The 25,914-nt window shown below is 38.2% G+C and overlaps 1 protein-coding gene across 5 annotated transcripts in view; it reads right to left on the bottom strand.

Annotated features, from left to right (window-relative positions):
- Positions 1-233: 233 nt before the first annotated feature.
- Positions 234-25,914, bottom strand: part of Neto2 (neuropilin and tolloid like 2) — a 72,775-nt gene continuing 47,094 nt past the window's right edge. For all 5 annotated transcript variants that reach the window (XM_052726814.1, XM_052726810.1, XM_052726813.1 and 2 more), the window contains 3 exons: positions 21,498-21,726; positions 6,007-6,120; positions 234-4,819 (listed from right to left, as the gene is read on the bottom strand). In XM_052726814.1, coding sequence (XP_052582774.1) covers positions 4,239-4,819; positions 6,007-6,120; positions 21,498-21,726 — 924 coding nt within the window. In that variant the 3' untranslated portion in view covers positions 234-4,238. The remainder of the gene's footprint in view (positions 4,820-6,006; positions 6,121-21,497; positions 21,727-25,914) is intronic.

The raw sequence follows: 25,914 nt of genomic DNA, 5'->3' as shown, positions 1-25,914 counted from the left end.
CCTGTAACTTTATTTTTTTAAGCTCATCTTCTCTTAATTTGAAAGTAAAAAATGGTTCTTAAATTTAATAATCATCCAAAGTTACCTTAACAAATAAATCTCAACTATGACTATTTTATCTGGGAAGTAGTAAAAATAGGACATGCCTACTCTGTCCTAGGAAGGGCATGTAAATGCTGATGCCCAAAGCCCTAAATGTTCTGTTTACACACTTTAGAAATTGAGGCAAGCAAGAAAATCAAAACAGTAGTTTTTATTTGCAGTTCAAGGGTTAAATACTTTAAAGTGCCAAATCTGGATTAAGCACATGAGAATTCTTACATGATTTGGAAGTTGATCTCTAATAAAAATCTACTGCTTAAAAAAACAAGTTTAGGTAGTACTCACTATACGTGCACCCTCATCATTAGCTTGCTGGGCTTTTTAAGCCAGTAAACCAATCTCAGAAATATAATCAAAAGTATATTAAAAAGCTTAGTAAAGAAGAGCATATAACTAGTAGAGGTATATAAAACAGGTAATTGATGGTGCAGGAAGCTAAAAAGATATCCCAGGTCAGCTTGTTTTCTTATTGTGGTTCAGACTCAAATAATTCTCAAAACTCAAGATACGGTACCCCAATATTTATAATTTCTGTAATGTACATCGTTTCTTTTAACTTAAAAAACATTATAAAAGTGAAAGCAAAGATGCTTTCTCTCTGGCATCACCCTGTGTGCTGCTAATCAGCACTATTTATTAAGAATTCACAGTAATTACATATTTTGCAGGTGCCAACAAAGCCTGGTAACAAAAAAAAAAAAAAACACGGTAGGATAGTAGTGTTATATAAATTAAAAAAGGAGGGGTGGAAACCATAATGTAAACAAAATTATAGCATTACATTTTAGGTAAGAACAACTAACAAGCTTTGCATGGAACATCTAGGCTGATGTTTAAGACTGTGTGATTTTTAAAATCTAAGCAGGGAGGGAACAAGAAGCCAAGGATGAACACTGGGCTAGGAGTTCGGAGGCATGGGGTGCCACTTCATCTTTAGAGTTTAGTCTTCTCATTAACAAAACTAGACTAGATCATCTCTCTTGGATCTTTAAAAAGAGCAAAACCTAAAGTTCCTTCTGTCCATAATCAATGTGAATCAGGAATATTTCTTTTAGTATTTGCAATAAAGAAACGGACATACAGCAGACATCATTTTGCAACGAAGTGTAATCTCTGACTGTAATTATTCCTGGAATGACAACCAGGCTTTTCTCATCTTCTCTCAGCAGCTGGCATGCTCTGGAAACAAGTAAGCACCCTCATTAGGTAGTAACAGAACCGCAGAAGCATTTGGTGCAGACTGCGGCTCCTCAATGCTTAGTGATTACACAAAACACAACTGGGAGAGTGACAAAGGCTCTATTAAATCAAAGCTAAAGGAACCAGTTAGAGCTCTGGATGTGAAATGCGAATATCCTTTGGTTTTTGTGAAATATTTATATTGAATATCCCTCCTCTGCAAAAGGAATAGCACAGTTTCTTCCTGTGTCTTTGAGATAGTGGATGAGTAGGTTGTATCTGTGGCCACTGGGGCTGACAGCTATGCTAAGCTTGGGATGGAAGATAGCAATGCTGACATCATACAGCTAGTCTGTAGCGTTCTCTGGCACTGCAGGGTTTTACCACCTTCCTGCTTTACATTGTTTGTCAGAGGGCTTGTTTAGCACTGGGTACTCTGTAGGGTGTAATAACTCACATAAGATAGCTAAATTTCATGTCTGTCATTATTAAATTTATGGCTTTCACTTTAGCCTCTGAATATAAGTGTTTTCTATTGTAAAAAGGAACAACTCTCAGGTTAGTTGTCAGAGAATTTAGAATCAAATGACCATCCAAGCTTCTCTTCCTGAGTTGCATGAGATCATGCAAATCTACACTGTTGTAAAGTCTAGTGTTTTCTACAAACACCTATGTTTTATAAGTCTTTTCAAATTCCTTTCAAATAGGATACAGTGTTAAAAATAAAAATATAGCTACAAGTGATAATGATGTACAAAATCATACTATAAGCTCTATAATCTAAAAATTATGGACGAGTATGACAACTATTTTTACAATGGATATAATTTTACACAGGAAATATGTTAATTTTTCTTTCATGAGAAAGAACTTCATGAGATCACAGCTGTCAATTTAAGTATTTACTATGATGTTGGGACATTTACTCACCTAAGTCACCTAATAAAATGCCTACTTAATAAATAGTTAACGAAAGAACACAGTTTCTAATCTTTCTCTGGATAGTTAGTTCAGTGATTACTACATTTTGAAATTCCTTTTACTTTTCCAAGTTCTATTTTTAAGAAGCAGGAATGTTTACTGACTTAAAAAGTTAAATAATGATTATGCTAAGTGCAGGTTTTCCTATCTTCTTGATATCATTTCCAGACCAAAGCGAGTTCCAGGAAAGGCGCAAAGCTACACAGAGAAACCCTGTCTCGAAAAACCAAAAAAAAAAAAAAATAAATAAATAAAAAATAAATAAATAAAAGTGTCACACAGAGAACACTTTGGGCAGAAAGTACATCACACTGAAGGTCAGTTTTCAGCAATCTCAGAGATCAGATTTATGTAGTACTTAAAAGAATTAATGAAATCTAGTGAAACCTGAACTTTTCATTTCATTGAAAATTTAGTTCGATACAGAAAATGAGAATTTACCTCTTTAAAATGAAATTACTCATATTATTTATCATTAAATATATGGATTCTTCCCCATTCCATCTTATCCGAAGTATTTCTGCTATAAATAATATAATTGAAGGATTATGTAACAATGTATACTTTAATATAAGATTTCTGTTGTGATTTGGAACAATAAATACCACACAGTGAAAAACTTATCACCAACTAAATACAGCAGCAAAAGAAAGAAAAAGCTTATGTACATGACCAAGGTCTTTATAACAGTCTATAGTACAGTCCCATCACAGCATATTTCTACACAAAGTCTCTAATGTGAACACTCAAAGAAATCTGTCTTGTATGTCTTAAATCTTGGTTTAACAAAGTTTGTACAGTATCAAATAATATCAAAAGTCTAAAAAAACACGATGAGTTTTGATATCATGTTTATAAATTATTGTTTTATATACTTTACAAAACATAAGGTCAAAAGTGCTTTTAAAAAAAGTTGAAGCTGCTATTCTTGATGATAATGGCTAGAAAAATGCAGTGTTCCAAGCAGAAGCTATGTAAAGGCTCACACAGTTTCTTAGAGAATTTCTTTAAGTTTCCACTAACCATGGTTACCATGTGTCAAAGACAAACCAATACCAAGAGAACAAATAAATCTTTTTGAAAGATGATAGGGAACATAGATCTGACAAGAAGCTCTGCATGGAGCCATAATTAAAGGCCTGCCCACAAGAGAGTTCTAGGATCCTGATTACTGGGATGAATGTCTGTCACTGAATGAGACCCAACAACTGCAGAGGTCGCTACACGTTTTTAATCTTTCTCAAATTTTCACTCCTGACTAACTGGTAATAATACACCCCAAGATTATTACTTTTCTAGTGTAACTAAGACAAAGCATGATTTAAAGGTGATAAATCATGTCATCTATTACTTCCCACAGAAAAACAGGACTAAAGATGCAGTTATTAAAGACAATAGTATAGGAATGATTCAGGGAGAAATGAAATATGACTATGTCTTAAACTGCCATTCATCATAGCACTAGCCATATTCTACATGTAAGAGCAAATATATGCCCATGCTGAATTAAGCGACACATTATCCCCTTAACGAAGGAAATCAAAATGGTAAAACTATAGGCAAATAAAACATATTAGAGAAAAGAAAGACAAAAGGAATATGAAAAAATCTTACTTTTAAATTTACTGTGGGATCAAACTGATGGGGCTGTGTGAATAAGAACAGTATCCTGATATCAACACTTCCAGGCTGCTGAGCCTGGCTCAACATGACCACTCACTCCTCAACTGCTATTGAACTGTTGGTATTTTGTAGATAAGATGCCAAGCAACAGATGATGACTTTTTCTACTGAATACATTAAGTTCCTTGGTTGGTTTCACATATATAGATTGCCTGAGATAATAAAATCATCAGCATTATGATAAATTATGAAGGTCTTTCTAATTTGACAGAACAAGATTGGCTGCTGAGACAGAATGGGTGTTGGTGTAGGCTGCATACACATACTTAATAATTAATGCTTTTAGTTGACAATTAGAAGTCGATGGATATGGATGCTTGGGCAGAATCATCTCGCCCTCTGACATAAATCTCACAGGGGATCTCTTCCATCACTCTGTCCTCTAGAGCCTGTTCAGGGCACTCATGCGCTTGTTTGAAAGTGTAGCTGCTTTTTTTGAAGGTGCTATTAAATGTTTTCATTGGCTGTGGTTGTGCAAAATCATTTCGGAAGGGAAGTTCCATGGAACTGAGGTTGGTCCTGCTTTGTTTGACACTGGATGCTTGAGATCCACAGTGGTGGTCATGAATGCACCGGGAGGCCGTGGAGGAGCGCCGCATCTTCTGGTAGTTGTCAAGTTCTTCTGACAAATCTGCCAGGTCTGCGGAAATCTCTTTCTCTCTTAGTGAAAATAGTTCATAATGAGGAGGATCAAATACTTCTTGGAACCCAGTTTTATTAAATGCAGTTTTGCAAGCCATAACCTTTTTCCGGGGCTGTTTCACTTGTACTAAAATAGAAATAATGAGAAGAACCAAGACAATCCCTGATGTAATGCCAATAATTGTCCCATGAGTTTTAGTGATCTGTTCAAATAGTCCAGCTTTCTTCTTCTCTGTAACAAAGAAATGTTGAGGTTTTCACAATTCATTAATAAGAGTTCCAGCACAGACTGACTAGATATTTTTAGGTAAAACAGGTTATTTGGTGCAAATGTATCAAGAGATAATGCAACTGAAGAATTGGTTTTTAAAACCAATAGAAAATACTATTATGATTTTTGAGTCAAGTAACAAATCATGATATAGCTAGCTAGAAACAGAAAAACTAAAGTGCTTGTTCCTTACTCAAAAGGTTCACAAGTGCCTATAATCTTCAAATTATATTAATATAGAAAATGTCAAAAACAAATACTCCTGATCTATCAAGTTTAGTTTTCTGCTATAAGGCAGATTCAACTGCTATGTTGATTCCTATCTGCAGGATCAGACTAACAATCCAGGTGTACCACCATGGTCTACTGTTTTGGAATGATAGATAAGTGCATGCCAAGTAGTTAGTGTTGCCCTCAGATTACATCAGCTTCCTATAGTAAGATATTTATGTATTCAATTCTTAGGAAGTTGAAAGACAGATACGTTTTATTTTTCCAACTGATGTGACAACTAAGTTTCAGTATCTAATACCTCTCATCATCATATTTGCCTTTCAGAGTATATGTTAGAAATAGAAGTAACTTGATGAAGAGAAAAAAACAAACAAACAAAGAAGAAGCATTCTATGATGCGTTGCTTTTACATCACTGTGATAACCTATGAGTTGGTCTTATTAGTTCTTCCATTCTCGAGGCTATCCTCTAAACTATCTAACTACACAGTTCAACAATAATGTAATACAGGGTATAAAATACAAAGATACACTTCTGAATAACTTGACAATATACTCTACAAACAAAGAAAGGCTTTTGTTGAATATTTCTTTTATAACATTCCAGAAGTCAATTATCCTTTAAAAATGTTATTACGACAGGTCGTAGTGGCTCATGCCCTTAATCTCAGCACTCTAGAGGGAGACGCAGGCAGATTTCTGAGTTTGAGGCCAGACTAGTCTACAGAGTGAGTTCCAGGACAGCTAGGGATACACAGAGAAACCCTTCTTTGGGAAAAAAAAGAATGTTATTATGTGTCTAGCTCTGCTAAACAGCTATGCTAAGCACACCAGTAGAAAAAGATATTCTAGTTCCTTTCTTATGAAAGGAACCCCTACTCCTCATAGAAATACTGGCATTTGCATCAGACTTACCTTTACAGTGATTCTCATCCCAAGGGTATGCACAGTTTTGAACACCATTACAGACCAAAGAATTGTTGATGCACATGTTGCTATGGCAAAAGAAAGTGCTGCTTGGACAGGGAGCTGTAGAAAGAAAGAAAACTGGTGTTGCTAAGAATAGAGACATACAGACTACAAACCAATCTTCATTTACTTTGACTTAAGAATTTAACTTTAGCCTGGTGTGGAGGTACATGTCTTTAATCCCAGCACTCAGGAGGCAGAAGCAGAAGGATCTCTGTGAGTTTAAGGCCAGCCTGGTCTACAGAGTGAGTTTCAGGACAAACAGGGTTACATAGAGAGACCCTGTCTCAAAATAAATAAATAAAGAATTTGACTTTATAAGAGTAATTTCTTAGCTTAGAGACCTTTCCATGAACACACTGTAATACACAACCAGTAAGACAAAGGCCAATATTCTATAATGCTGGCTCATACAACATTTTGAATGCTGGGCACCAAAAGGTTATTTTCAGTGTAATGACAATACAAGTATAGTATATGCCCCATACTTCTCAAGGATTTCTACACAGGTGAGAAAAAATTTTCAAGACTTTGTAAGACCATGCTGGCAATTGTGGTGACTAATTATGAGCTGATGAGATTAGAACTGCCTAGGAGACAGACCTTTGGACATGTTTGTGAAGATGCTTCTAGAAAGGTCTAACTGAGGTGTCATTGGCTGGAGCCCCTCACTGAATGAAAAGGGGAAGGCAAGTGTGGCACCAGTGTTGTTTCTGCTTCCTGACCTTGGACATCATTTGGCAGCTGCCTCTTGTGCCTGCTGTCCTAACTTCCTTACCATGATGGACTGTCTCCTTAAACCCTGAGCCAGAATAAACCTGTACCTTCTGAAGTTACTGTTGTCAGAGCAACAAGAAAAGTCACTAATACAGAGGGCATGGAGACATTGGGAACCTTCTATGTGTTGCAGGTGGAAAATAAGCCATAAGATGTTGTGGAAAACTGGCTCCTTTTCAAAAATTATCTCATGATCTAGAAATGCTACTGCTACCTATATATCCAATAGTACTCTGTAGGAGCTCAAATTGGTATTTGAATACTAGTGGAGGGCAGTATCAATCACATTAGTCAACAGGCAGAAGCAACCCCTCTGTCCAGCAATGGCTCAAAGAAACCACAATAGAATATTAAGACAAGAAAAGAAATTCCTGCATGTATGGTTGAGAGCTGATAACATTATGCTAAGCACAATGAGGCAGCTATTTCAGTTCCCATAACTAGATAGTAATTATTGTATGACAAATACATATGACTTCATTTATATGAGGTACCTAAGCAAATTAAGAGATCAAAAATAGAACCAAGCTTATCAGGTACTGGGGGATGAAAACAGTATTTAATGGGAAGAGTTTCAGTTTGGAATGATAAAAATGCTTAGGAGGGGCTGGTGAGATGGCTCAGTAGGTAAAGGTGCTTGGTGTGCAAGACTAGTGAGTTGAGTCCGATCCCTTGAACCTACAGGTGGAAGAGGAGAACCTATTCCACAAAGGTGTCCTATGCCCTCTAAACACATGCTGTGGTACAAGCTTATCCTCCATACCCATCGTGCTTTGTACATATGTGTGAGTGCAAAGTTCTGGGACTGGGGGTGAATATGGCTTAGTGGAAGAGTACCTGCCTAGGACACATGAGGCCCTAATTTTGGTTCACAGAAAGGAAAACAAACAAACAAACCGTATTTTGTGTTACTAATTTTTTGCCAGGATAAAATCCATTCTTTAGAATTACAAAAATAAGGGCCTTTTATTCAAAGACTAACACACATATAGAGAAGACAGGTCATGTATTTTCACACTCTGTAGGTAGTTCTTTCAAGTGGGTATGTCTCCTTTCCTTAAGGGTTGCTATAATTTTTGCTTTTCAAGATAATCTTTTTTTCTTCTTGGTTTTCTGAATCAGGTTCTCATCCTGTAGCCAAGGCTGACTTCTAACTTGCAATCCCCCTGTCTCAATTTCCCAAGTGCTGGGATTACAGGTGTGAGCCCTTATGCCTAGTTCAAGAAAATCTTTAACGTTTTCCCATATATGAGAAATGCCCTTTATTCTCCTAAATATCTAGTCCCTCTGGTGTGCTTTTTAAATGTTCCATGCCTCTCTCTTTGACGCCTTCTCATGTCCAGGTGAACATTTATTATGCTGGGTCATGATGCAATGTGTTTGCTTCTGCTAAGATAAAACTTTAGACTGCAGAAAAAACTGAGCACAACAGACAGTATCATGTGATCCAAAGTAAACACACACACACACACACACACACACACACACACACACACACACACACACACACACACACACGAAGTCAAGGAGACAGGCAGCCTAATATTTTCCACCTAGACTGTAGAGGTATAACAAAACCTGCCAAACTCAACTGTTTTAACTTCTAAAAATTGTAACTTTTCAACTGTATAAAATGTATATCCCACCTAATACTATATATTTTCTTTTTAGAAAGTATATTATTTTTCAAGGAAGAACTAAATATTGTGATATATAATACTGACATATATAGATACTTATTTATATTAATATATTAAAAGTTTCTTTTATTTTCAGTGGGCTTTGGTGGTGCATGCCTTTAATTCCAGCACTCGGAGTCAGAAGCAGGTGAGTCTCTGAGTTTGAGGTCAGCCTGGTCTACAGAGGGAGTTCCAGGACAGTCAGAGCTACACAGAGAAATCCTGTCTCAAAAAACAAAAACTAAACCAAACCAAACCAATCAGATCCAACAAATTAACAAAGTCCGAAAAGTTTCTTCTCAAGGTGAAAGAAAGGTCTAAAAATGTACTAGATTAATAAATAAGTTTTCTCTCTAATCACACTGTCTTTTTAAAAATAAGTATACAATTGTAGAGATCCATAGATGTTTCCTAGTGAGAACTTACTCAGGGTCCGAGAATCTGGGCTTGCTTAACCCAGCAGGGCTGCATAAGGGGATGAACGACCACGGGTGTGGTTACCAGGTGTTGGGAAGGGTCTACACTTGGCTGTGCAGTGTGCTTTGATCTAGCAAGGCAGAGGTCTATTGCTCTGCCCGTTGGCATTGTTGTAAAAAGCCCTTTTGAAGAGGCAGAAGAGACTGTTGGGTTTTGATGTAGGTCCTCCCAAAGCTGTCCTGTGTTTCTATTTTTCTCCTCTTTGCTATCTTTCTATCTAAAAGTTTCCTATCCCTCTCTCCTCTCCTCACAGGAACCTTTTTAAAAGGTGGAAGTTGGCCTCCCACATACAATAAACTTCATTAAAATATAGCCAGGGCTGTATTTTTTTTTCTCTAAAGAGTGTAGTTTTGGGTGATTTTGGAATGTCTGGCCGTGGTCTACTCCTGCACAGTATCAGTAATATAACTGGCATCTTAGTGCCCACCAGCCACAACTTAATCTTTGCCACACTAACTCTCAGTATGGGCGGGGAAACAGGTATTTATTGGGCTCTCAGAAAACCCCAAACAAAACCTGGAAGTGTAGTTGAATGGAAACTATCCAAATTCTTTGCTATGAAGGCTGACTCCCCTGTAAGGTATCATTCACTAAGATTCCTGTGCAGTTGGTAGTTAATCCATGATTAATTATCACAAGCTACAGTCTGTTTCAAGAAGCAAATAAATAAAAATTGCTGGGCATTACAGAGACAACTGTAATCCCAGCACTTGGGAGGCAGACACAGCATGAATGCAGTAAATGTAAAGTCAGTCTGGGCTGTATAATCTGTTTCCATGAGACCCTGTCTCAAGAATAAACAAAGGCTTGGACAGCATACAATGCATTCCATAGTTCTTAGTTCTAAGAGCTGAAAGAGCAATGAAATCAGCAGTCAAAGTAATGTGGATCCTTTTGCTTTTAATAGAAGTGCAAAAAAGGTACATAACTAATAAGAGATTTACTACACTGCTAACTTGTAAAAACACTATCACTTAAAGCATTACTTAAGCAAGATTTATGATCGATCATTCATTCATTCATTCATTCATTCATTCATTCATTCATTCATTTTTGGGTGCTGGAGATTGAACTCAGGGCCCTGTTCATGTGAGATAAGCATACAAGCATTCTTGTCAATTGAGCCTCTACTCCAGTCTCAAGATTCTATGATTCTTCAAAGTGCTTGGTGGCTTCAAAGCCCATCATGAGATGGGAGGCATTAGTGATATAATTAAGCCACTGGACTAAAGGTTTTCAATGAAAAAGCACAATTGCATTTTATTTACTTTGTAAAATTTGCTAGTGTATTTACTTCAGTTGTGTCATGAATATTATAAAACTTTATCTATGATACTTGTACTTTAAGTATAAAGAACGGACTAAAGAAACAACAATTTTCACAAGCTGTATCATACACAATATAAATCATATTCTAATTCTACAACCTATCTTCTATAGTTCACAACTAGAGATCCAGAGGAGCTAAGTCATTTTTAAAAGACAAGTTGAATGAGTCTATAAACCTCATTATGTCTCTTTGGTATTCTGATTTACTTTAGAACATCATGCGACCATATTTTCATGGCTCTTTCTAACATCAAAGGTGTTGTAAAATATAGGTTCTCTGCTCTGTATTCCTCATATATTGAACACTTTTAGGGAAATACTTTTAGTTTTTATTATAGATTATTTAATTACATTTTAATTAATGTATGTGGGTATGTATGTCACAGCACAGGTGTGAGGTCAGAGAACAACTTGCAGGATCTCATTCTCTACTTCTACTATATGGATCCTGGGGATCAAATTTAGGTTATCTGACTTGATAGCAAGCACCTTTACCTGCTGAGCCATCTTGCCAGCCCATTAGTACAGGTTTTTCTTTTACAACTGTTCTCTGTATTATTTAAATTAACCAGAAGATTGCACTGATATAGTCAGACTGCTTTGTATAAAATTGTGAGTTACATATTTTTAATTAGTATACACTAATTATATAAAATAACTTGTTTCATTGTGATACTTTCATATGCACATATAATGTACTTTGATCATATTTACCAGGTTATTTATAATTGCAAATCTTTAACAAGAATTGCTAAATGGTCTTATTAATAAAAAACCCGGAGCCAGATATTGGGGTGAATGCTGAAAGATCAGAGAAACAGAACAAGCCACAGCCAACCTGTAGCTAGAGATTTCTCCAGTCCTGTTGGGGCCCCGCAGTCACTGAGACCCAAGTAAACACACAGAGACTTATATTACTTATAAACTGTATGGCCGTGGTAGGCTTCTTGCTATCTAGTTCTTATATCTTAAATTAACCCAATTCTATTAATCTATAAGTTGCTACGTGGCTTGTGGCTTACCGGTACTTTACATCTTACTTCTCATGGCAGCAGTAGCTGGCAGCGTCTCCTGACTCAGCCTTTCATTTCCCCAAATTCTCCTCTCTTCTTATCCCACCTATACTATGCTTCCTGCCTGGCTACTGGCCAATCAGCATTTTATTTATCAATCAATCAATCAATCAATCAATCAATCAATCAGAGCAACACATTCAAAACATACAGAAAGACATCCCCAGCACCAACCTCACCTTACCAAATCCTCAGTCTTCAGAGAGAGCTACTTCCTGTATACTCATGCCTTATATGCCTTTCTGTGTTCTGCCATCTTACTTCCCTTCTCTACTCAGCTTCATCACTTCCTCTTTCTGCCCAGCTCTATCACTTCCTGTCCATCTGTACAGACCTCCAGACCTCTATGGTTAACTAGTACTGGGATTAAAGGTGTGTGCCACCATGCCTTGCTCTGTTCCCAGTGTGGCCTTGAACTTACAGAGATCCGGATGAATCACTGCCTCCCGAATGCTAGGATTAAAGACATGTGCTACAACTGCCTGGCCTCTGTATTTAATATAGTGGCTGGCTTTTTCTTCTGATCCCCAGATAAGCTTTATTGGGGTACACAACTAAAATATTACCACACAAATCTGCTAAGCTTTATGTCTTCTCACTACATAAGCACAGATGTTTAAGACTTGGGTTCAGTTCTTAGTACTGAATAAATTGGGTGTGGCTCAAGCCTGTAGGATCAGGAGTTCAAGGTCATCTTCAGCTATAGGTCAGGCAGGAATACATGAGATCTTACTTCAAAAAAAGAAAAACAACACTGTCTACATTTTGATCCGCAGGCAGTAGAAGGAGAGACTGTGTACTGGGCGTAGCTTGAGCATATATGAGACCTAAAAGCCTGCCCCCACAGTGACACACTTCCTCCAACAAGGCCACACCAATTCCAACAAGGCCACACCTCCTAATAGTACCACTCTGGGCCAAGCATCCAAACACTTGAGTCTATGGGGCCATACCTATTAAAACCCCCACATTCCACTTCCTGGCCCCCATAGGCTTTTAGTCATAACATAATGCAAAATGCATTTAGTCCAACTTCAAAAGTTCCTACAGTCTAAACAATCTTTAAAAGTCCAAAGTTCAAAGTCTTTTTTGAGATTCATGTAATCTCTTAACTGTAATCCCCTATAAAATCAAAATAAAAAAACCAGATCACATACTTCCAACATATAATTTCACAGGGTATACATTACCATCCCAAAATGGAGGAAAGGGAGCACAGTAAGGAAATATTGGACTAAAGCAAGACCAAAAACCAGCTGGGCAAACTCCACACTCTGCATCTCCGAGTCGGATGTCAAAATGCTCTTCAGATTTCCAATTCCTTTCAGCTTTGTTGCTTGTAACATATTTCTTTCTCTTGGGCTGTTTTGACTCCTTAGCAGCTTTCCTCAGAAGGTATCCCATGGCTCTGGCATCTCCAACATCTTGGGGTCTCCAAGGCAATCCAGGCTTCACCTTCACAGCTTCACACAATGGCCTCTCCAGGCCTCCATTCAGGGACATGCCCCACCACATGCCTGGCCTCAGTGGCCTTCCTTAGTTATGGAGGGTGATTCCATAACTCCTTTCTTGTATCTCTGACTCTAAAGCCAGAACCACATGACCAAAGCTGAAAGTTCTGTTGCTTGCTGGGGCCAGACCATGGCCACCTCGTTCAATTATATTTTCACCAGCTTTCTGTTTTCCATGGTTTCCTTCACTGCCTAAGTTTGGCTGTCCTGGAAGCTTGCTCTGTACACCAGGGTGGCCTTGAATTCAGAAATCGGCCTAGTTCTGTTTCTTGAGTGCTTGAATTAAAGGTGTGTACCACTACACCTGGACCCAAGCTGTTCTTTAATTCATTTTCACAAGTTGGAAGATCAGATGGGTGGGATCTGGCCCTGAGGTCACCACTCCTTTTATTCCATTTAACATCAGGCTTTCCTTTAATCTGTTTATCTCCTTGAACACAGGATTTAGATCCATTCCACTTCCTGGTGCCCCTTTTCCCTCAAATTGTACATTTTGTATTTTCTTTGCTCAGCTTGATCCTTTTCATTATAGATCTTTATAAGAGTGAACGCTAGCCGGGCGGTGGTGGCGCACGCCTTTAATCCCAGCACTCGGGAGGCAGAGGCAGGCGGATCTCTGTGAGTTCGAGGCCAGCCTAGGCTACCAAGTGAGTCCCAGGAAAGGCGCAAAGCTACACAGAGAAACCCTGTCTCGAAAAACCAAAAAAAAAAAAAAAAAAAAAAAAAAAAAAAAAAAAAAAAAGAGTGAACGCTATTAACCATATGTCAGAGTCATTCCTAGGCTGTTTTGAGATTTCCTCTACCAATGGAATTAATCCAAAACTCTTCACTTTAGCCTCAGATAGACTTTTTGGACAAGGGCAAAAGCAGTCACATTCTTCACCAAAATATCATAAGATCAGTTTCTAGGCCACATACTAACATTTTTCTCCTCTGAAACCTCTTGAGTCAGGCTCTCACAGTTCAAATCACCCTTAGCACCAGAGTCTTCCATGTTTCTTCTAGTATAATCCATTAAGCCCCATTTAAAGTGTTCAACTGTTTTTCTAAACACAGTCCCAAAGTCCATAATACTACAAATAAAAAACATGGTCCGGACTATCATAGCAATACCCCAGTCTCTGGTCTTAGTTTGGGCTTCTATTGCAGTGAAGAGACACCATGACTATGGCAACTCTTACAAAGGAAAACATTTAATTGGGGCTGGCTTACAGTTTCAGAGGTTTAGTCCATTATTACCATGGCAGGACATAGTGGCATGCAGCCAGACATGGTGCTGGAGAAGGAGCTGAGAGTTCTACATCTTGATCCATAGGTAGCAGAAGGAAAGACTGTGTACTGGGCATAGCTTGAGCATATATGAGACCACAAGTCTCAAGCCTGCCCCCACAATCTCACACTTCTTCCAACAAGGCCACACTTCTTCCAACAAGGCCACACCTTCTAATAGTACCACTCCCTATGGGCCAAGCATTCAAACGTGAGTCTATGAGGTCCATACCTATTCAAACTACCACAAACACAGTAAGGGGAGGCCCTGGCCAGCAAAAATACTTTCTTAGATGAATCAGACTGCAACTGATATTAATAAAAATTCACAGAGGTATTCTCATTGGAAATGAAAGATTATCTGAGCAAGACTGACCTCTTGCTTTTCAGTAGCAATGAAATACTTCCATATCTGAAGAAACTAGGAGAAGAAATCAAACTTTGACAGCTGCTGGAGTAAAGGCTGTGGGTTTTTCCCATTTTTGCAAGGGCTTTTGGTGGCATGTCCCATGGAATCAGGGAAGTCATTATAGACTTTCCATAAGCCAAAATAAACTCTTTCTTCTACAGTAGCCATTTTCAACCTGTGGGTTTTGACCCCTTTTGGGATCACATATCAAATATCCTGTATAGTTTATTTATAATTCATAACAGTAGCAAAATTACAGTTATGAAGTAGCAACAAAATAATTTTCTAGCTGGGGTCATCACAACATGAGGAACCATATTAAGGGGTTGTAGCATTATGAAAGTTGAGAACCACTGTTCTACAGGTTGTCCTGGTTACAGAGTTTTATCACAGCAACAGAAAACTAATATAATGAACAGAATCTATTTTTTACCATAATAAATATGCACTAAAATAAACTACAAGTAAGTTTCACAAAGGTAACGAAAGATTGAGAAACTGCAAACTCTAAAATATTATTAAAATAAATGAAAGATGACAAAAGTATATATTTATGGGAAGACATTCTATGTTCATTGATTGGAAAATGTAGTTTCGATGGCAGTATTACCTGAACTGATCCATAAATTTAAAGTGACCCCTATCAAAATCCCAGGAGTATATTTTGCTAAAATTAAAAAAAGAAAAAGAAAATCCATACTAAACATCATGAAATCTGAAGGAAGTTAGAATAGTTAAAACTGTCTTGAAAAAGAAAATATTGGAGGAGCTGTTCTTCCTGATTTTATGACCTACTACAACAGCACAAATCAAAACAGCTGGGAGTAGGCAAAGAGTAGAACAGACAGAGAGCCCGAAAAGGTCAGCAGATTTTTGGCAAGAGTGCTAGCATCATCTTTTAAGCAAAAGGCTCCAGTAAAACTGGTTATCTACTTGAAAGTGAATGAATTGGATCTCTACCTTGTACAAACAAAAAAAATATTTCAAATGTATCAAAGACACCAACATAAGAACTAAGGTCATATAACTCAGCAGAAAAAAGGGAAGAAAAACTTCATGACATTGGTTTTTATTAATGTTTTTCTTGTTTATCACAGTAAGAGCACATGTGGTTGATGTACTGTGCACCCCAATAAACTTATCTGGGGGTCAGAGACAGTCACTATATTAAACATAGGCTTAGGCAGTGGTACCACACGCCTTTAATCCCAGCATTCAGGAGTCAGAGATCTGTCTGGATCTCTGTGAATTCAAAGCCACACTGGAAACAGCCAGGCATGGTGACACACGCCTTTAATCCCAGGAAGTGATGGCAGGAAGCAGAAAGGTATATAAGGCATGAGGACCAGGAACCAGAGTTTTTTTAAGCTTTTAGCTTTTAATAGCAGTTCAGCTGAGATCCATTCGGATGAGGACTCAAGAGGCTTTCAGTATGAGGAAACAAGATCAGCTGAGGAATTGGCAAGGTGAGGCTGGATGTGGCTTGTTCTATTTCTCTGATCATTTGGCATTCACCCTAATACCTGGCTCCAGGTTTGTTTTTATTAATAAGACTTTTTAAGATTCGTGTTACAAATATAGGTAACAAAAGAAAAAAACCATATAAATTGACCTTTATTTAAATTAAAAACTAATTTATATTACTGGGTGTGGTGATGCATGTCTTTAATCCTAGCATTGGGAGACAGAAGGAGAAAGGGAGTTCTCAGAACTCCTTGAGTTAGTGGGCAGCCTGATCTACATAGTGAATTTCAGGCAAACCAGGGCTAAATAGTGAGATTTTTGTCTCAAAATAACAACAAACCTTAAGAACTGTCAAAATACTGAGATAACATACAGAATATGAAAAATATTTATCTGATAAGGGAATGATAATAAACATACATAATTCTTACAACTTAGTAACAACCCAATTTAAAAATGAGTAAAAGGCCTGAGTAGACATCTCTCCTGAGAAAGCCTATACTAAGTAGCTCATGAAAAGATGTTCATGAATCAAACCTCCAATGAAATTCCATTTTTCATACAGTGAGGGGTTATTATTAAAAAAAAATAGAAAAACTGCTCAAGTGTTGCAAGGTTGTGGAGAAACTGGAACTCACTCCTGGTGGTATAGAATGGTATAGCAATTGTGGAAAAGTGTGTTGGTTCCTTAGAAATTTAAACATGTATTTATCATATGAGCTAGCAAAAAATTAAAAGCAGGAACTATGACCTGGTACCCCAATATCTGCAGCATCATTCTTCATAATAGCCAACAGGTACAAACAACAAAAGTCTCTATCAGTAAGTTTTAAGAACAACATGATGAACAAATACTGTTATGGTTTGAATATGAAATGCTCCTCACAGGCTTATGTTTTAAATACGACATTCCCAGACAGAGGTGCTATAAGAAGAGCTTGTGGATTAGGAAGGATGTAGGACCTAGCTAAACAAACACTAAGTCATGGGAGGTGGGTATATTATCTCTAGCCATTTCCTGTAACTACTACTTCCTGGTTGTCACAAATGAATGGTTCTCCTCTGCCACATGCTACCACCCCCATGATTCTCTGTCCAAGTGAATGGAGACAAATGATCATGGACTGAACAGTCTCAAACAATGATCCAATATAAACCCTTCCTTCCTATGTTGTTTCTGACAGGTATTTGGTCATAGGGATGCAATTATCATGTTTTAAAAAGAACACAATTCTGATATATGGAAAAGCTTTAAAGTATTAAACTAAGTGAAGTAAACCAAAAGTAAATGACAAACATTGCATAACCCACTTAAGTGAATTACTATTATTAACAGAGACAGTGGAGGAGAGTAGCGCTTACCAGGACTAGGGAGAGCAAAATTAAAAAAAAAATGGCTATTTAATGTGAGGAATTTCAGTTTTGGATGACAAAAATGTCTCTGGAGATGGATAATGGTGTGGTAGTTTGAATAAGAAAAACCCCATAGGCTCATACATTTGAATGTTTAGTCATTAGGGAGTGGCACTATTTGAGAAGGATTAGAAGGATTAGGAAGTGTGGCCTTATTGGAGGAAGCATGTCTCTGGGGTTGAGCTTTGAGGTTTCAAAAGCCCATGTCAGGTCCAGGCTCTCTCTCTCAGCCTGTGGATCAGAGTGTAGCTCTCAGCTACTGCTCCAGCACCATGTGTGCTGCCATGCTCCCCAGCATGATTATCATGAACCAACCCTCTGAAACTGTAAGCATGCCCCCAGTCAAATGCCTTCTTTTATAGAGTTGCCTTGGTCACAATATCTCTTCACAGCAACAGAACAGGGACTAAGATAATGGTAATAACTGTATAAGAAGATGAATGTACTTGAATGTTAAGCCCTACTAATTTGTACACGTGAAAATGGTTGATGGTAAGTTTTATGTATATTTTACCATAGTATATATAAAAAAAGAACTGGACACAAATGAGATACTCTATTAGGATGTTCTTCACAGAGATAATGGCTAGCAGTTTTGAAATTATGTGTATGAGTTGAAGAAATCAATCTGTTTTGGACAACTAGACAGGTTTTTCATATTAAGGAAAGGAAGCATGTCTCTAGAAATATGGTTAGTTCTAAAGCTGGAAAACCCAATGGGCCTGTTTCACCAAGGAATGCCATTAAATATAGGATTAAAAGGAATGACTGGACACTGAAGGAGACAGGAGGCAAACTCAAAGACTCATGGGGTTGAAGCTGGGATATTATACAACAAATACCAGGATTTTAGAGTGACAATAGTAATATATAATTATATAATAGAATAAATATCTATAAACTCACTGATGTATATAAATTGCTGTATAGCAATTTCTTCTGGGATAAAACCTCTATGTAAAGGGAAGCTCTTAAAGCCTAGACAGTAAACAACTCAGAGGCTTGAGAAAGTCTTTGGAACTGAGCATACACTCGTCCCCTCTCCCACCAAGGTTACATAAGCAGTAAGGACAGCTGAGAAATTCTCAGACCACCTGAGCTGCTCAGAAGAGACATTGTCCAACCAGCTGAGCTGCCCGCAGGCTGTGCAGTGTGCTTCAGGTTTCCAGCTTGGTGAACTGTCACCTGTGCTGGAGTGGGCTTTGAGGATCCGCCATCTTTGACTCATTCCTGTTCTTGTACGTAACCCTGGAAAAACTAACTGGCTCACAAAGTTGGGTTTTGGTAGCATCTTTACCTTGGTCTGTCACTGATTTCCTATTTGGAGTGAATAGGTATTTGTTCATGTCTTCCTAGGAATAGTGTCACACAACAAATGAATATGTAATCGAGGGAAAGACTAGACTAGTTTCTCCTCACAAGCAAAATTATAATTAGAATATGCAGACGGAATGATAGAAATTGAAAGTCATCATTAGGTAAACACTGAACAAATAACTACTGCAAGTTAAAGACAAAAAAATTCAATGGATGCTAAAATTAGTTGTGAAAAGATATTTTCACAGTCCCCAAAAGACCAGCAAAGAAAAAAAAAAAGAATAATTCTGTAATTGGGGAAAACTGGCATAACATTAGGAAAATGGTAGAGTTAATATGGTAGTCAATCAGCATTAATAAGACAATCAGTATTCCATACCCAACTTCACTGACACGTTGAACAGAGAAGGCACTTAGTATTCTAGATGAAATTCATGATCTCAATGACTCATTTAGAAAACATCACATAAACCCAAATTGGTGGCTAGTTTACTGAATCACTAACTACTATACTTCACATGTCCAGATCACATGTAAAGACTGAGTAGCTGTCAGATGGACACGACCAAGGACATTGGCAACTGAAAGCAATGTGGGAAACTAGATCATAAAAAGCCATTAAAGAAAGGGGAAAGCCATTAGGGGGAAATTAGTCATATGGGGTCTATAGATTGGTTAATAGTGTATTAATGCTAATTTTCATCTTGTTTTTTAATGATGTTAACATTAGGAAAGTCTAAATAAAAGTATAAAGTTTTTACTATTTTTGTAAATCTCTGCAAATTCAAAACTATTTAAGAATAAAAAGTGAAAAAAATATGTGGTGATATTTTGAACAAATAAAATTTGCCTGAAGATCAGATGACAGAACTAGCCACAGAGTTAGCCATAGAGGTCAGGCAGTGGTGGCACACACCTTTAATCCTAGCACTCAAAGGGAGGCAGGGGCAGAAATCCATCTGCATTTCTGTGAGTTCAAGGCCACACTGGGCTACATGAGATTAATTCAGTCTAAAAGAGAAACAGAGCCAGGCAGTGGTGGCACACCCCTTTAAGGGATCACACACCTTTAACGCCAGCACTAGGAAGGTTGAGACAGGAAGTGATATGGCTGGGCAGAGAAAGGAATATAAGGCTGGAGGAGACAGGAACTCGCTCTCTTCCAGGCTGAGGAGCTGGTGAGGTAAGAGGTGGTGGCTGTGGCTTACTCTGTTTCTCTGATCTTTCAGCTTTCACCCTGATATCTGGCTCTGGGTTTTTATTATAAGACCACTTAGGATTTGTGCAACAAAAATCTTCAACGTATATCTAAACTTCTGGTGTCCAAGGTTTGCACAGTTTGCAGGAGTCAATAATTACCAACGAAGCTGAATTACTACAACTGATAACTTTTCTTTCTTTTTGAGATAGGGTCTCTGTATTATGCAGCTTGGCTGTCAAAGAACTCACTACATAGACCAGGCTGGCCTTGAACTCATAGAGATCTGTTTGCCTCTGCCTCCTGAGTGCTGGGATTAAAGGTGTGCCACACCATGCCTGGCCTGATAACTCTTTTTAAGATAGAAAAATCCCCAGAGAAGACCCCACTTCTGAACTCTCTTTTACTGACCCAGTGCTGCCATTCACATACCAACACTTTTCCCCTGTCATAGCAGTCAAAATTTTAAGAACAGGCATCATGGCTGGGCGGTGGTGGCGCACGCCTTTAATCCCAGCACTCAGGAGGCAGAGGCTGGTGGATCTCTGTGAGTTCGAGGCCAGCCTGGTCTCCAAAGCGAGTTCCAGGAAAGGCGCAAAGCTACACAGAGAAACCCTGTCTCGAAAAACAAAAACAAAACAAAACAAAAAAACAAAACAAAAAAACCAGGCATCATAATTTCCTCATTTTGACATGCTTTTGGATACATGGTTTTGTCAAAAATACATATTCATATTGATAAATATTACTCTGGGGCTGAAGAGATGGCACAGTGGTTAAGAACACTTGTTCTTGCAGAGGATCCAAGTTCAATTCCTAGCACCCACATGACAGCTCACAACCATCCATAACTCCAGTTTTAACAACGTCTTCTGACCTCTGCAGGCTCCAGATGTACAGTCATGTGAGCAAAGCACTCATATGCACATAAAAATATCTAAAAAAATTAAAAATAATTCCTCTGGATAATTCACTTGTTTATAATAAAATTAATGTTGATACTTTAAAAATAAACAAGTTTCGCCGGGCAGTGGTGGCGCACGCCTTTAATCCCAGCACTCGGGAGGCAGAGGCAGGTGGATCTCTGTGAGTTCGAGGCCAGCCTGGTCTCCAAAGCGAGTTCCAGGAAAGGCAAAGCTACACAGAGAAACCCTGTCTCGAAAAACCAAAAAAAAAAACAAAAACAAACAAACAAAAAAAAAAACAAGTTTCACTATATATTTAAAATTAGTGTTTTATGGCATGTAAACTTCTGTTACAGACTGATTGATTACAATATTGATTGGACTCTGCATAAAGCACCATAATCTGACTCCCTGACCATCTGCCCTGACCATCTTCACTCTTGTATTAATTCATTGATATGGCATAGGGTTTGCTGTAAGTCAGTGGGGAAAAAATGTTCCTGTTGAGTTAAAAACTGCAGCGTGACAGTTTACAAAACGATGTTATAAAATAAAGTACTTTTTCTGTCAAAACAAAGTAGATATTCAGTAGGCATCTTGTGAATGATTTACTTACGTTCCACAAAGGAAGTGAAGAGCATCCTAAACCTGCTGAGCCGACTGCCTTCATCTGCCCACATCCGTATCACCCCCACTCCTGTTTTCAGCATTACATCATTAGCCACAGTGCTGCAAAACTTGGCCTTCAGATTTTCAATGGCACTGCTTCCATCATAGACCGCCACAAAATTTCTCTTGCATTCATTTGAGTGTTCCATTTGGTAATCTAAGAACCTCAAATAAATCTGTAATATCAAAACACAAGAATTTAAAAAAATACTTAAAATTGTTCTATTTTAAGATTCATAGTCAATATATTAGACTGAATTGTAACAACTGACTGAAAAACATAAAATAAAAATATCTAAAAAAATTAAAAACAATTCCTCTGGATAATTCACGTGTTTATAATAAAATTAACGTTGATGCTTTTAAAATAAACATGTTTTACCACATATTTAAAATTAGTGTTTTATGGCATGTACATTTCTGTTACAGATCAATATTGGACTTTGCATAAAGTGCCATAATCTGATGGATTATACCTTAGTAGTTAAGGATCTAAAAACAGTCTCATTTTTGGTTGTCTTAATAATGGAACTAAACATTAAGAAATCTAAAATTTATGTTTTATTTACAAAGAGGTGTTTATATTCTTATATAATCTCATTATGATAATTCCATGGTATTGATATATAAAAGAAATAAAAGCATTGTTCACAATTTTATTATTCCAACAGTCAATGTTATTAGTTGGTGCTTTCAGTTTTTTGTACATTCTATTACTTACTTATTTTCAAGGCAGCATCTCATGTAGCCTAGGCTGACCTTGAACTCAATATCTAGCCAAAGGTGACCTTGGATTTCCGTTCCTCCTCTTTTCTCCACTTGATGCTGAGATTACAGGCATATACCACCCCACTTGGTCTTACGCAATGCTAGGAATCAAACCCAGAGTTGCATGCATAGAAGACAAGTGCCTTGGCAGCTGAGTTGCATCTCCAACCCTTTCTGTACATCTCAAAACCTGAGCTTAACTATAAGATGCTCAAGATAAATACACCCCATTTCTGTAATAACACATCACAAGGGTCATCTACAATCTTTATTGCAATCCTCACTCACATAGAACCTTATCATTTATTTATTCACAATTCCACTGCTATACATTTAAGCATTTTAAAAATTCTAATCTGTAAACAATACTTCCTACTTTTTTCCAGACAAAACATAGGATCTGTATTGTAAGGACTATTAGCATTTGCTTTATTCATTTTATAAAATTGCTATTGGGGACCAACTGATTTATTAGTATTTATTACAATTTGGTTTCCTTTTGTCTGAAGATTTTACTTACATTTTTACATTCTCAGCTACAAAGACTAAGCACTAATCTCTAACAGAACCTTATAAAGCAAGTGTTACTTATGGCAAGAGAGATTCAACCTGCTCAGGGTCACACAGTGCAAGAAGGTGAAAAAAAACATTTATTTTGATTTATGTGTATTTATGTCTGTCATGTGTATGTGGGTACCCACAGAAGCCAGAAGAGGTTACCAGAACCCTGGAGCTGAACTTACAGTGGTATGTACCACTAATACAGGTGCTGGAAACACAACTGCGGTCCTCTGGAAGAGCAGCAAGTGGTCTTACCTGCTGAGTTATCTCCCCAGCCCCAAGGGCAAGGATTTGAACTTAGGTTGATTCGTGTTTAAAGTGTGTGTTCCTCAACTTTAAGGGAGGCCTTACATTCACATTCACACACACACACACACACACACGTTCTCACTTTTTGTCTTTACTTGCCTTGACCTAAAATTTTCTGGTGTGAAAAGTAGTATTTCCTCGGACTTGTCACTGAACTCAACCTTCCAGATGTTACTCAGGAGGCAGTGGTATTCTTTATAACCTTAAAAGGCTTAATACATCAAAACCATGGCAAAACAGCATCAAATTTTGATCTATTAATAACTTTAGTTTATTTGAAATTACCAATTTGCCATTTCCATGAGCATGGTGAGAAATTAATAGTAAGATAGGTTTTGTAATCTGAAAGTACAAAATCTTTGTGCATGTACCTAAACAAAAAAGAGACATTTTTCATGCTAGTCGTGGTAGCAGAGGCCTACAGCCTCAGCTCTTTCTGTTTTTCCCCATGTTCTACTTTTTATTCTCTATTTACTTAGATAAATAAATAAGGAAGCAGGAAGATTAATTGGAACTTGAAGGTTATCCTTTCCTATGCAGAAAATTTCTGACTAGCCTGGACTATGTGAGACTCTGTCTCAAAACCCCCCAAACCAATCAAACAAAACAAGCCTGGCGTGGTGGTGCCCACCTGCAGTCCCGGCCCTTGAGACATGCAGGCAGGAGTGCCAGGAACTCACACTTGCCTCACATGGCAAGTTCAAGAGTCATCCTGGGCTGCATAATGGCCCAATGAGAAATCAAAATGAAAACAATATTAATATTAAAATGCAATTAATTAATATTAACAAAACATTAATATTAAAAATAAAAAGTATATTAAAAATTTTTAAAAATTAATTTACTATTTGTGTGCATCTTGGTTGGTTTTTGTCAACTTGACCCAAACCTAGACGTATCTAGGAAACTGAAATGTCACCTGAGTAAATGCTTCCATCAGACTGCCTTTGGCAAGTCTGTGGGGCTTTTTCTTGTTAAGGATAGATGTAGGAGGGCTCAGCCCACTGCAGGAGGTGCCGATTCTGGGCATGTGGTCCTCGGTGTATAAGAAAGCAAACTGAGCAAGGACTCTGTGGCTTCTGCTTCAGTTCCTGACCTGATTTCCTCAGTGACTGACTGTTACCTGAAGTGTTCAGATAAAATAAGCCCTTTCTAAGTAGACAGTGTAAGTAGCTCTCATAAATTTACTATTTATGCAATAAAAACACTCTGTTTTTGGTTCTAACACTACAATTGTCTCCTCCATTAGACTGTAAAGGCTTCATACAGGAGGATCATATACTAAATAATAATCTAGCATATTTTTACTCAGAGAAGGTAATAATTAGGTTTTTAAACTATGAATTAGAGCCGGGTGGTGGTGGCGCATGCCTTTAATCCCAGCACTTGGGAGGCAGAGCCAGGTAGATCTCTGTGAGTTCGAGGCCAGCCTGGGCTACCAAGTGAGTTCCAGGAAAGGCGCAAAGCTACACAGAGAAACCCTGTCTCGAAAAAAACAAAACAAAACAAACAAACAAACAAAAACTATGAATTAGATCAGGATGGAGGGACAGAGTACTGGGAAAGACAACTGGAATTTGGGGGCATCTCTAGGACAAACTAGAGACCCAGTGCAATGGAAACTCCCCAGGAACCTATGAGGGTGACCCTAGCTAAGACTCCTAGCAGTGGGGGATATAGAGCCTGAACTGGCCATCTCCTGTAACCAGGCAAGACTTACAGTGGAGGGACTGATTCACCAACCCAGCCATACAATCTTCGACTTACAACTGTCCTGCCTACAAGATGTGTTGGGGGTAAAAGGTGGCACAGAAATTGTAGGAGTAGCCAACCAATGACTAGTCCAGCTTGAGACTCATGCCCACCCCTGACATTGCCTAGAGGGCCAGGGCTCAGAGGCTGGAGAGCACAGAGACCTAGGATAAAACCAAACATGACTGGCAAAAAAGAAAAAAAAAGTCAATGAAATGATTCCTAAGGATATTCTGCTCCAGCTACAGATTGGTGACTAGCCCAATTGTCACCAGAGAGGCTTCATCCGGCAACTGATGGAAACAGGTGCAGAGACCCTCAGCCAAACATCAGGCAGAGCTCGAGGAATCCTGCAGAAGAGAGGGAGGAAGGACTGTAGGAGCCAAAGGGGTCAAGGATACCACAAGGAAACCAACTGGGGCTCATAGACTGAACTGACAAACAGGGAGCCTGCAAGGAACTGACCTAGGCCCTTTACACATTCTACAGTTGTGTAGCTTGGTCTCCTGGTGGCACTCCTAACACTGGGAGCAGGGGCTGTCTCTGACTTTGTTCCTGCTTTGGGGACCCTTTCCTCCTACCAGGTTGCCTCATCCAACCTTAATATACGAGGAGGTGCCTAGTCTCACTGCAATTTGATATGCCATGGCTGGATGATGTTCATGGGAAGCCTGCCCTTTTCTGAAGAGAAAGGAGTGGATGGGGGGAAAGGAGGCAGTGGGGGAGGAACTGGGAGGAGAGGAGGGAAAGGAAACTGCATTTGTATGTAAAAACAAATGAACAAACAAACACCCATGAATTAGAAGAACTAATAAGTAGCAGCAAAACCAAAAAGATGTCTCAAGTGTTTACTGCCTCATTTTTGTGGGTGGAAGTGGTACTAGGTTACTTAACCCAGGGTCTTGCATATGGTAGGCAAGTGCTTACTACTGAGCTGCATCCTCTGTACATTCAATATTAGTCAACAGTTATTG

The sequence above is a fragment of the Peromyscus californicus genome, unplaced genomic scaffold (assembly GCF_007827085.1).
Source record: "Peromyscus californicus insignis strain IS unplaced genomic scaffold, ASM782708v3 Scaffold_8__1_contigs__length_139910024, whole genome shotgun sequence".
Taxonomy (NCBI): Eukaryota; Metazoa; Chordata; class Mammalia; order Rodentia; family Cricetidae; genus Peromyscus; species Peromyscus californicus.
This window is presented reverse-complemented; position numbering and strand designations above follow the sequence as displayed.